This window comes from Xiphophorus couchianus, chromosome 7 (assembly GCF_001444195.1).
Source record: "Xiphophorus couchianus chromosome 7, X_couchianus-1.0, whole genome shotgun sequence".
Taxonomy (NCBI): domain Eukaryota; kingdom Metazoa; phylum Chordata; class Actinopteri; order Cyprinodontiformes; family Poeciliidae; genus Xiphophorus; species Xiphophorus couchianus.
In genome coordinates, this window is record NC_040234.1 from 37,190,737 (window position 1) to 37,202,875 (window position 12,139).

At 45.7% G+C, this 12,139-nt stretch overlaps 1 protein-coding gene across 2 annotated transcripts; it reads left to right on the top strand.

The window, feature by feature from the left end:
- Positions 1-2,463: 2,463 nt before the first annotated feature.
- ddx18 (DEAD (Asp-Glu-Ala-Asp) box polypeptide 18) lies at positions 2,464-12,117 on the top strand. 2 transcript variants are annotated; one of them, XM_028022991.1, is made up of 14 exons: positions 2,464-2,618; positions 7,030-7,197; positions 7,275-7,376; positions 7,508-7,643; positions 7,772-7,872; positions 7,951-8,150; positions 8,252-8,366; positions 8,440-8,579; positions 8,646-8,807; positions 8,880-9,032; positions 9,111-9,224; positions 9,303-9,359; positions 9,443-9,620; positions 11,901-12,117. In XM_028022991.1, exons 1-14 carry the CDS (start codon positions 2,513-2,515, stop codon positions 12,044-12,046), a joined length of 1,878 nt encoding a protein of 625 aa, XP_027878792.1. In that variant the 5' UTR covers positions 2,464-2,512; the 3' UTR covers positions 12,047-12,117. The 2 variants fall into 2 exon arrangements, with proteins under 2 accessions (XP_027878792.1, XP_027878791.1); XM_028022990.1 differs by having other exon boundaries at positions 2,473-2,627.
- The last annotated feature ends 22 nt before the right edge of the window (positions 12,118-12,139 follow it).

Here is a 12,139-nt window from a genome sequence, read left to right on the forward strand (position 1 = left end):
CATCCGCAAACGGCAACTGCTATCACAACTTGAGATTGACGAGATACAACACAAATGCTACGGCAAAAAGGAGGAACCTGGATGTCATTTAGTGGAACTAAATTATATCTAATTGATATTTATTGCCTGAAACCTCAAATGTTTTATTCAATTTTTACTCAAAAGTTAAACCTTAAAAGGTTTAATAACCTTTTAAGGTTATTAATAAACCAGAGGTTTATTAATTCCAGTGACTAAATTATTGTGATTTAATTTTTTCTTGTTTGAAACACTTGTCATGTTTTCCTTTTGTCACAAAAGTACTTATGTTATCTTTAAGCTTTGTAATTTGTTTCCTTTTTTGTACCTTATATCATTGTTCTTTATGATAACATACTAAATGCACAGTTGTCATTATTTGCAATAAAGATTAACCAGTGTTATAACCAGTTTAGGTGTTTCCATATCCAATATGGCGGACATTCTTTAACCTGTCAGCTAATATCACAATGTTATTTTATTTATTTATTTAGTTTGACACACTAAAAAAGTTGAAGTTGTATTAATAAATGTTAGTAATAACATTAATAACAGGTACTAATAATAATAATAAATAATAATTTATTTTTAAAAATTTGCGTTCCCTCACATTCACAATATGTTTAATGCAATATTTGCTGGTCTATTTTGTATACAGACACGAATGTCAATTTAACATTTTAAATATATACACATTTAAAGAGCCTAAATGAGAGCCGCACTGGGTTAACTCGGGGAATCTCATCTGTCCGGGTGTCAATCATCTCCAGGCCACGATTATCGATTTATTCCATTTTGATTATCATGCTTCAGACTTTATAAGGACTGTGACAGACTGACCAGGACAAACTGTGCAGTAAGAAAGGCTTGCAGGATTCAGTTATGCAGCATGAACTCATCAGTACATTATTGTGAGGGAATGCAAAAGAAATGTTTTCCCCATGTCCTCTCTGTAATGAATAAACACTTCTTTAAATGTGTATATATTTGACATTTTAAATTGACATTTGTGACTGTATACAAAATAGACCAGTAAATATTGCAGTAAGCATATTGCGAGGGAACGCAAAAGAAAAACGTTCCCCAGTGAAATGCAACGTAAAATGTGGTTTAGAAAGTTTTTCAACCACATTCAAGCTGCAGGACCAAAAATGACTAGTAATGCACATCAAACATGTTTTTTTCTCAGTAAACAGCCTGCAGAGAAATAAAACTAAAATTTAAATGTTGCTTAGATACGAGTTTTGTTCAGTCTGATCTAATCTCTGCTGCACCTTTACAAACATTTAAGATTCTCAATAAAAAAGCTTTAATGAGTAACTGCTCTTAATAAAAATCCTCATAAATATTGATTTATTGAAATGGTTCCCAATACAAGTTATGGGCTATTTAAATTAAAATGTGTTAAGTTGCTTTATTTTTAAGCCTTTTTTAGTTTTGCCATGCCCTGGATGGCTGAGAACCAACAGGTAGATAGAAATGAATATCTGGGGGGTATTATAACTTAAACGTAGCACTTGAAGCACCAGGGTTTATATAGAAAAATATTCAATTTTATTTTGTGGTTTTAAAGGCTCTACATTGAAGACAGATAGAAATTAAAGCACAGCTTTCTTTTTTCTATCTGTTCTCGGTTCCTACAGAGCTGTCTGCCTCTCCTCACGTTTCAAACTCTTCTAATGAACTAAAAGTTAAGGAGTTAAATATGAATGAGATGTTTGCTACCGTTAACAAAAAAAGCTCAAGTCTATGAAAGCAGTGTAGCAGTTTTGCTAATGATAATTCAGCCAAAGTAAGAAAATAACAAACTGCAGTCTGATCTTTATTGTTAATGTGTTTCTTCTTATTGAGCAGTGAAAGTAAATAAAATGTTTACATGTCTTTTGCTTTAAGTATTTACTTACTGGAGGGTTTTTTGTTTGTGCAGCAGAGCTAACAGCTAACAGCTAGCAGCTCTCTTCAGCAGCTCTGATCAGCCTGCGCCGTTCAGCTGCTGTTGCTCCTCCTACTTTGGACTGAACCATTGTTCTAATAATGGTAGTGGGGGAACTAAAAATAAATTCATATTAATTTCTCTGAGATAAATGGTAGATTTATTTCGTTCTTTGTTTTTTTTGCCTTTTCATATTGGTATTATTTAAATGCAAATGTTTCTTCAAGGATTTTTTTTGGGGGAGGATTCTAGACTTTTCCAAGATTGGGGGAGTCCGGGTCCCCCCGAGCCACCGGGATTTACGCCTATGCTTACGGTGAATAAACAATAGCTTAATATACCAAGAAGTAAGAAAACCCCAAAATTAATCAAATAAAAAAAAGAAATAAAATCGAAATAATAAGGGGGAAACAATATTAAGGAATTAATCGCTGAAACTCTTCAGTTATCTGGTTCATTGCTTTTTACACGTCTACTTCTGCGCCTATTTTTACTCAGGCACAGCAGCGGGTGTCCTGATGGGTCCTGGTCGTCATATTTTTAAACACGTGTTGAGGAACCATGGCGGACCTTCAGATGAAGCTGCTCCGAAAGAAAATCCAGAAAAGGACCGAAAAGAACCGGGAGAGGAAACAGAAGAGGACACAGCCGGAAGAAGAGGAGGCAGGTGTGCACGGTGAGTGATCCGGAACCGACTGACGGCTCCGAACCGGGACCGGGATAGTACCACAAGTTCAGGTCTGGCCCGAAAACTGGCTGAGAATCATAAGAGCCTACGTTAAACTGACTGATTACAGAGTAAAACTAAAAGCGAGCTGTTTTAATCAGTTTATCAGTTTTATTGTGTTTTATTCAGAAATATTCTGGCCGCGGGCGGGTTCCGGTGGTCCATTAGGTCCAGGTCGGAGGTTCTGTGATTCTGTGATCACGGCCCTCCATGCTGCTCTGTCACATCTGGAGCAGCAGGGGAGCTATGTGCAGATGCTCTTTGTAGACTACAGCTGTATTCACAACCCTTTGGAGAGCTTTCCTTTGAGCCGTAGTGCTGCTGTTATACCAGACGCAGATACAGTAGGTCAGTATGCTCTCTATGGAGCACTTGTAGAAGGACACCAGCAGCTTCTCCTTGATGCTGTTCCTCCTGAGAACCCTCAGGAAGTTCAGTCTTTGCTGGGCCTTTTTTATCAGCTCCAAGGTGTTCATGTTCCATGTGAGGCCCTGCTCAATGTGGACCCCCAGGAAACGGAAATCAGCTACCCTCTCCACGCATTTTCCCCCAATGGTTAGTGGTGTAATGTCCGTTTTATTCCTCCTGTAATCTATTATGAGTTCTGTAGTCTTTGAGTTGTTGAGGAGCAGATTGTTCTCCCTGCACCACACCAACAGCCGCTCCACCTCTCCCCTGTAGGCGGACTCGTCGCCTCCTGAGATGAGCCCCACCACTGTGGTGTCATCAGCAAACTTGATGATGGTGTTGCTGTGGTGGGCAGAGGTGCAGTCGTATGTGTACAGACAATAGAGCAGGGGGCTCAGCACACAGTCCTGTGGAGAGCCAGTACTAAGGCTGAGGGCAGTGGATGTATGTTTTCCCACCCTAACTCTCTGCTGTCGGTTGGTCAGGAAGCTCAGGATCCACATGCAGGTGGAGTGAGGGAGGCCCAGGTCCCCCAGTTTGTCCACCAGTCTGTGAGGGAGGATGGTATTAAAAGCAGAGCTGTAGTCTACAAAGAGCATCTGCACATAGCTCCCCTGCTGCTCCAGATGTGACAGAGCAGCATGGAGGGCCGTGATCACAGCGTCCTCTGTGGATCTGTTGGCTCTGTAGGCGAACTGGTGGTGGTCAAAGCCAGGAGGGAGAAGTGCTGTGATGTGACCCCGGACCAGTTTTTCAAAACACTTCGTCACCACAGGGGTTAGTGCCACTGGCCGGTAGTCGTTGAGGCAAGAGATGTGAGGTTTCTTGGGTATGGGGACTATGGTGGAAGATTTCAGGCAGGATGGGACTGTAGACAGGGCTAGGGACTGGTTGAAGATCCTGGTGAAGACTCCAGCCAGCTGATCGGCGCAGTCTTTCAGGACACGTCCAGGGACGCCATCAGGTCCAGCAGCCTTCCTTGGGTTGACAGCCCGCAGTGTGCGCCTTACCTCGTGCTCCTCTACAACGAGGGGTGTGGTGTTGTGGGTTGCTTGGTGTAGTGTGGCTGCCTCTGTTGGCTTCACCTCAAAGCGGGCAAAGAAGAGGTTCAGCTCCTCTGCCAGCGTGGCGTCGCCTTCCGCAGCTGCGAGGTTGGTCCTGTAGTTGGTGAGATGCTGGATTCCCTGCCACACCTGCCTGCTGTTGTTGCTGTCAAGGTAGCCCTCTATCCTCCTCCTGTAGTCAGACTTAGCCATTCTGATGCCGCTCTTCAAGTTAGCTCGGGCTGTACTGTAGACGGTCCTGTCCCCAGACCTGAAGGCGGCATTCCTGGTCTTTAGCAGTCGCTGGACCTCCTGAGTCATCCAAGGCTTCTGGTTTGGGAAGACCCGGATGCGTTTATCCACAGCTACAGTGTCAATACAGTTCTTGATGTAGCACAGTACACTGTCTGTAAAAACCTCCAGGTCCTGATGTTCAAAAACATCCCAGTTTGTCCTGTCGAAACAGTCCTGCAGCTGCTGTGTCGCATCCTGGGGCCAGGATTTGATGGTTTTGGTGATGGTTGGAGCAGTTTTCCTGAGGGGGGCATAAGCAGGAATTAAATGCAGGGACAGGTGATCCGACTGACCCAGGTGAGGAAGTGGTCTAGCCCTGTAGCCTAGCTTGATGTTGGAGTAGACTTTGTCCAGAGTGTTAGCCTCTCTTGTAGCACACTTTACATCTGGTGGAACTTGGGGAGCGCCGTCTTCAAGTCTGCATGGCTGAAGTCCCCCGCTATGATGTGCACAGCATCTGGATAGATGCTCTGCAGATGGCTAATGCTGCCATGCAAAAGTCCAATAGCTGTTTTAGCATTAGCATCCGGTGGGATGTAAACAGCGGTTACCATGACTACGGTGAACTCTCTGGGGAGGTATATTGGTCTGCATCTAACAGTCACATACTCCAGGTCTGGGGAGCAATGGCTGATGACAGTCGCTGTGTTAGTAACCAGGTGTTGTTCAGGTACACAGAGCCTCCTCCTCTGCTCTTACCGGAGTCCTTCGTTCTGTCGCGGCGCTGTACTGTGTAGCCTGCTAGCTCGATGGCAGAGTCTGCTACGTCTGGATGCAGCCAGGTCTCTGTGATCAGAAGAATACGGCTGTCCTTCACTGCGCTGTGAGATGCAGCCTGTAGTCTCAGTTCATCCATCTTGTTTGCAAGGGATCTGGCGTTGGAGAGAAACAGGCTGGTGGTTTGTGTGGTTGCCTCCGTAGCCTAGCTAGCAGTCCGGCCTTGCAGCCCCGCTTCTGCCTTCTCTCTCTACGCCGCCGTCGCTTCCTCCCTGCTGCGATGGTAATCCACGGCGCGCCGGGGCTCCTCGCTATGTCCCCCAGAATATTGAACAAGCGTTGAAAATCAGCTGTAACATCTCGTTGGTAGCAGGCACCGATCGTCAGGAGATCGTCCCGACTGTATATGTATATACACCGACCGAGAGAGCAATGAGTTGGCAGAAGATACAGAGCAACCAGAACCAGAACCAACCGTCTCAGAGACAGTTTCTACCCGATAGCAATAACAAAACTAAATGCAATCAAAAACAACCATTAATCATCATAAATGATGGATGAGAGAATGTGGCTGTTCTTACTTTTTTTTTTTTGCCAGTTTGTTGATTCTTGCATTGTGTGTAAATTGTGAGACAGTTATTTTTTTGTTTTTAAGCATATGCACCGACTGATGGCACCCTTTGAATTTCGTTGTTCTTGTGACAATGACAATAAAGATTTATCTTATCTTATCTTCCTGGACTCTTCAGGATGTTGTTTTTATTGGTTCCCTCAAGGTGTTAAGGGAACCAATAAGGTGTTGTAGAGGAAACTGTCCCAACAGAACGGAGCCGTCTTGCCACAGACCACTGCGCGTAACACAAACCCTGTAAATTCTAGGAACCATATCTAATAGGAACCATAGAATTGCACAAAAATCCGTGATGGATGGATGATGGATGGAGTCCCTGCTCCAGATTCAGTGAAAGAGGTGAACAGAACCTGGTACCAGATGCCCATTAAAATTCTGTTTACATCGTTTTAAACTGTGTGATTGTGAGTGGGAATAAAAATAGCAGCAGGTATGTTGTTCCATATAACACAGTAGGAGTGAAACAGGTAAACCTTTATGGATGAAACTCCACTAAAAACCCACCTGGTTAGGATTGTATTTGAAACGTAATCAATTACAAATTTATTGATGGAACTTGACTTAATGCTGTGTTTTGATTATTGATTCTATGTTGCTTTGTGTTTCTGTGTTTGATGTGATGTAAAGCACTTTGAAATGTCTTGCTGCTGAAATGTGCTATACAAATAAAATTAGATTGATTATTGATTGCGTCTGCTGATGACGCCATTATTCAGGACTGGAGTTTGACTCCTGTGATAAACCGATTGAATCGGTGCACATTTTTATTTCAAACATTTCTGTGAACTCTAATCTGATTGCCTTGAACAAACTGATATTTTGTATAAAATGCTGAATTTTAAATATAAGGAGCTGAATGTTTCTGGCTAAAATACTTTATTTTATGACGGCGCTTTAGAACCAGGCTATGAAAACATTTCGCTTTCATTACGAGAATAAAGTCTTAATAATGCGACAAGTAATAAGAGAATAAGATCTTATCAGAGTTGTAATATTGGTAGAATTATGTAGTAATTTTATCATAACTCCATAAAAAATAACAACGTTAATGTTGAGCATCTTCTGATGTTACATTTTGGTTTTACAAATAGGAAATAATCTTTCAGCACATCATTTTGTAATTTTATACCTCATTTTATTAATTTACATGTTGATGTTTTAAAGATAAAACTAGAAAATCTAAAATCGTTTTATTAATGATGGATTTTACCCAGACGGATGAACCCATCCTAAACTGTCAGTTCTGGTTCTGGTACAGGGAGGTCCAACGGGCCGGGTGAGGAAGGCTGGGAGGAACCGGCTGCTGCTGGTCCAACAGAACCAGAGCGGAACCAGCAGAACCCGGCTGAGGAAGAGGAGGCAGAGGAAACTCCTCTGAAGAAACAGAAGAAGAAGAAGAAGAGGAAGCTAGCAGATGGAGCCGCAGGTAGCGTTAGCACCAGGAAGCAGACTGGGTTTACTGGTTTCACTGGGTTTACTGGTTTCACTGGGTTCATGTTTCAGTTTCAGCTGAGAAGAAGATCAGGACTGAGGAAGAGGATGGATTAGACATTAATGATGAAGCAGTAGAGGAAGAGGAGCCTGAACTACCCACAGGACTGACAGGTAAGTGCTCAGCTGGTCCCTGAAGGCACCACCAGGTGGCGCTGCCTTCCAGCGGTGACGTTGACTCACAGCAGAAGAAGAAGAGCTGTAGCCTTCATCAGGATGAAGCTGACCTGCTGCTTTCTGTTCAGGCGCATTCGAGGACACCTCGTTCGCCTCTCTCACCGGCCTGGTCGGCGACCACATCCTGAGGGCGATCAAGGAGATGGGCTTCGATCACATGACCGAGATCCAGCACAAAACCATCCGCCCCCTGCTGGAGGGAAGGTGAACTGACCTGCTTCACTCACCGGCACTGTGGCAGGCTTCCTCCTGGTGACATCATCAGGTCTTCCTGGTGACATCATCGGGTCCTAATGATGACATCATCAGCTCATCCCATGGTTTCTCCTCAGAGACATCCTGGCTGCTGCTAAAACTGGCAGCGGGAAAACGTTGGCCTTCCTCATCCCGTCCATCGAGCTCATCAACAAGCTCAAGTTCATGCCCAGGAACGGTGAGTCTTCCTCCTGAGGCTCCGCCTCCTTGCTCTGCGTTCCTACTCTGAGGCTCCGCCCCCTCCGCCCTCCCTCAGGTACCGGCGTGGTGATCCTGTCTCCGACGCGGGAGCTGGCCATGCAGACGTACGGCGTGATGAAGGAGCTGATGGCGCACGACGTCCACACCTTCGGCCTCATCATGGGCGGCAGCAACCGCTCTGCCGAGGCCCAGCGGCTCGCCAACGGCGTCAACATCCTGGTGGCCACGCCCGGCCGCCTGCTGGACCACCTGCAGGTGAGACGGTGGAACTGCAGGCGAGTTCTGCACCAGAGGCTCGGTTCTGCTTTTGGTTGCCTCCCAGTTCGTCTCCCAGTTTACCTGCTGTCTCCTCCCAGAACACGCCGGGCTTCATGTTTAAGAACCTGCAGTGTCTGATCATCGATGAGGCCGATCGGATCCTGGAGGTCGGCTTTGAGGAGGAGCTGAAGCAGATCATCAAGCTGCTGCCCAGTACGTCCCACTGCAGCGCCGCGTTCTGACCCCCGGTGACCCCTGTTTTACCCCGTTTGCCCCGTCTCTGCAGAGAAGAGGCAGACGATGCTGTTCTCGGCCACTCAGACGCGCAGGGTGGAAGACCTGGCCCGGATCTCCCTGAAGAAGGAGCCACTGTACGTTGGCGTGGACGACCACAAGGACAGCGCCACCGTGGACGGCCTGGAGCAGGTAGGCCTCTGACCGACGGAGCCCCCCTGACCCCTATGACCCCGGCTGACCTCCTGACCCCTGCAGGGCTACGTGGTGTGCCCGTCGGAGAAGCGCTTCCTGCTGCTGTTCACCTTCCTGAAGAAGAACCGCAGGAAGAAGCTGATGGTGTTCTTCTCCTCCTGCATGTCGGTCAAGTTCCACTACGAGCTTCTCAACTACATCGACCTCCCGGTCATGGCCATCCACGTGAGCTCCTGACCCAAACCGACCCGGCTGATCGGTTCCGCTGGGTTCTGACCGGCCCATTTCTCCCCACAGGGCAAGCAGAAGCAGACCAAGCGGACCACAACCTTCTTCCAGTTCTGCAACGCCGACTCCGGCATCCTGCTGTGCACCGATGTGGCGGCGCGCGGCCTCGACATCCCCGAGGTCGACTGGATCGTCCAGTACGACCCGCCGGACGACCCCAAGGTCGGCGCCGGGCGGGGTGGGCAGCGCCGGGTGGCTAGAACTCTGACCTCTGACCTCTCTCTTGGTTCCCGTCTGCAGGAGTACATCCACCGGGTCGGCAGAACCGCCAGAGGCATCGACGGCCGCGGCCACGCCCTGCTCATCCTGCGACCCCAGGAGCTGGGCTTCCTGCGCTTTCTGAAGCAGGCCAAGGTGATCTCTGACCCCAGCATGACCTCTGACTGACCTCTGACCCCTGGCTGATCCCCAGCTCTGCTCTCTCTGCTTCAGGTCCCGCTGAGCGAGTTCGAGTTCTCCTGGAGCAAGATCTCCGACATCCAGTCTCAGGTAAGAACCCGAACCGGTTCTGTCCTCGGTTCAGTTCTCGGTTCTGACCCGGTTTGACCCGGTTGTGCCTCTGTCCCATGCAGCTGGAGAAACTGATAGAAAAGAACTACTACCTGCACAAGTCGGCCCAGGAGGCCTACAAGTCGTACGTCCGGGCCTACGACTCTCACTCTCTGAAGCAGATCTACAGCGTCGGTACCCTGAACCTCCCCATGGTGGCGCTGTCCTTTGGATTCACCGTGCCGCCCTACGTCGACCTCAGTATCCTTTTCTCTGCTGCTAAGGGTCTAGTCCGGGGGTTGGCAACGCGTGGCTCTTTAGCGCCGCCCTTGTGGCTCCCTGGAGCTTTTCCAAAAATGTTTGAAAATGCAAAAAGATGGGGGTGGGAAATATATATTTTGTTTTAATATGGTTTCTGTAGGAGGACAAACATGACAATCATTCTTAACGTTTTCCAATCCTATAAAAATGTGTAGAATAAATATTAAATTTCAACATTTCTGTCAAATGTTGACAGAAATGTCAACATTTGACATTGTTGTAGCCTGCGATGTTTCTTCCAGCTGGGCGGCGCCAGGCAGGTGGTAAACAAACCGGCGGCTGTGTGTGTGTTTGTGTGTGTGTGTGTGTTGGGTCATGGAGAGCAAAGAGGAAAAGAGAAACGTAGCCGAGGAGAAATTCTCCACTTCTTGGACCGAATCATTTGCATTTATTGCCAAAGCGGAAGAATTACCGGAATGTTGCTCTGCAGAGAGAAGTTGTCAAATATCAAAAAGAGTAAAAACAGTACCGTACTTTCCAGACTATAGAGCGCACCTTAATATAAGCCGCACCTACAAATTAAAAAAAAAAAAATTTAAATAAATAAAACTGGAAACGTAAGCTGCACCGGACTATAAGCCGCATGGTTCAAATCGTGGAGACAAAGTAGCAACTTACAGTCTGAAAAATCCGGTAATATGGAAAAACATTTAGGGAAAGTTTGTTACTTCAGCTGCTGCATCAAGATTAAAGTTACATGTTACAAGCCTGATGTAGAGAAAGTGTCCAGAGATCAGTGAACAGAAATCACATTAAGAACACAATCCTGCCATAAGCACATATATTTAGTAATAAAGTGGTTGTTTTTTAAATTGATTAGTGATTTTTTTAGTATATATTTAAAATGACACTAATTGATATCACTCAGGTTATATTGCTAAGGACGGTTGAGTGTCAGAAGAGAAGAGGAAGCTGCTCTGTTTTAAAATTGCACTGACTTGTTTGGCATTAAACTTAAACTGTATTAATTTAATTTTAGATACTTTATCTTTTCAAAAGGCTGCCGTTTTATTTTATAACTACAGGTTGCGTTTTTTGTTTGTTTGTTTTTGCACTTGGTTTGCTGGCCACGTTCCGTTTTGTTAATTTTTCAATCACATATTTAACGTGATTATTTACCAGGAGCCGTCGTTGTTACGCAAACTGCATCTGGGAGCAGATTTTTTTAGTTCCAAAAGGGAAAATATCTTTCCCTGTCCATCTTCATAATAAAAATGACATCAAAAATTAGATTTCTTTATTGCATTTATTTAATTTTATCAATGCAACAAAACATAATACATTCATATTGTAACGGGAGGTAAACTTAAAGCAAAACTGTAACAGAATAGTAATGTGGTGCATCATTCTTTCCAGGACTCACTGCAGGGAAAATAAACATTTAATCATGAATGCTCATAAATGTACGCACTTAGTCGTTGTTTATATTAGCTAAAATAGCTAATATAAACACTTAAAGCCTGTGTTGCCTTCATTATAAGGCTTATCATTTTTTGCAGCTCCAGACAGATGTGTTTTTTGTTTTTTTTTGGTCCAAAATGGCTCTTTGAACATGTTGGGTTGCTGGCCCCTGGCCTAGTCAAAACCTCAATAAAGCTGATCATCTCCGGTCCGGTTCATTTGTGGAGGTATGAATGGGCTTCCCCTCCCGGCCTGTGGGGGCGCTGCACCAAGAACCACTGAAGGAAACGACTCTGAAAAAGAAGCTGAGAGCAACTTCCTTCTTCACCAAATGGAAACAAAATGGAGGCCTCAGATTTGGAGGATTTCTCTTTATTTCTGCTGCTAGCGCTAAGCTAGCACGTTAGCTTTGGCTGGATTTACCCAGAATGCACTGCACTGTAGTCCACTTCCTGCTTTTGGAGCACTTGGTGTTCACATTCAAACTGAGGTTTGGAGGACCAGAGGTCAGAGGTCAACTAGCATCCACACTGAACTTTATTACAAGCGGACTGGAGTTGGGTTGAACCGGACTGGACCGGACCGGTGGGCTGTAGAAAAGCAGATACTCTAACTGGGATCTTTATTTATCTTTATTTTTAAGAATTGAATCTGATTTTTTGTTCTGATTGGAGAGAAGAACTTGCTGCTCCAAATGTTAAATCCTGAACCAATTCAGTCTGAACACAAAATCTGATTTTAGATCCATGTTCAGAAGTGAACCTGAATAATTCAAGCTTCATGGTTTCCATGGTTCCTCCTTGACTCCGCCTCCTCCAGACGTTCACAGCAGCAAAGGCCTGAAGCTGCAGAAACGCGGCGGCGGCGGCGGCTTCGGCTACCAGAAGGCCAAGAACGTCAGGAAGTCCCGGATCTTCAAACACGTCAGCAGGGGGCCGAGCGACCGCCGGCAGTTCTCCCGCTGAGCGGAGCGCCCCCTGCTGTAAATGCCCTGTAAAACTCAACATTTCTAATAAAGGAAACAAAGTTTTTTGTGTTTCTAAGCTTTATTTCACCGC

What these genes read in the sequence shown, in the direction of transcription:
- ddx18 (XM_028022990.1), top strand. Translation starts at nt 2,513, where the DNA reads ATGGCGGACCTTCAGATGAAGCTGCTCCGAAAGAAAATCCAGAAAAGG. An exon ending in GCTAGCAGATGGAGCCGCAG is followed by an intron (nt 7,198 to 7,274) that starts GTAGCGTTAGCA and finishes TTCATGTTTCAG; the next exon opens with TTTCAGCTGAGAAGAAGATC. An exon ending in GCCGCCCTACGTCGACCTCA is followed by an intron (nt 9,621 to 11,900) that starts GTATCCTTTTCT and finishes CGCCTCCTCCAG; the next exon opens with ACGTTCACAGCAGCAAAGGC.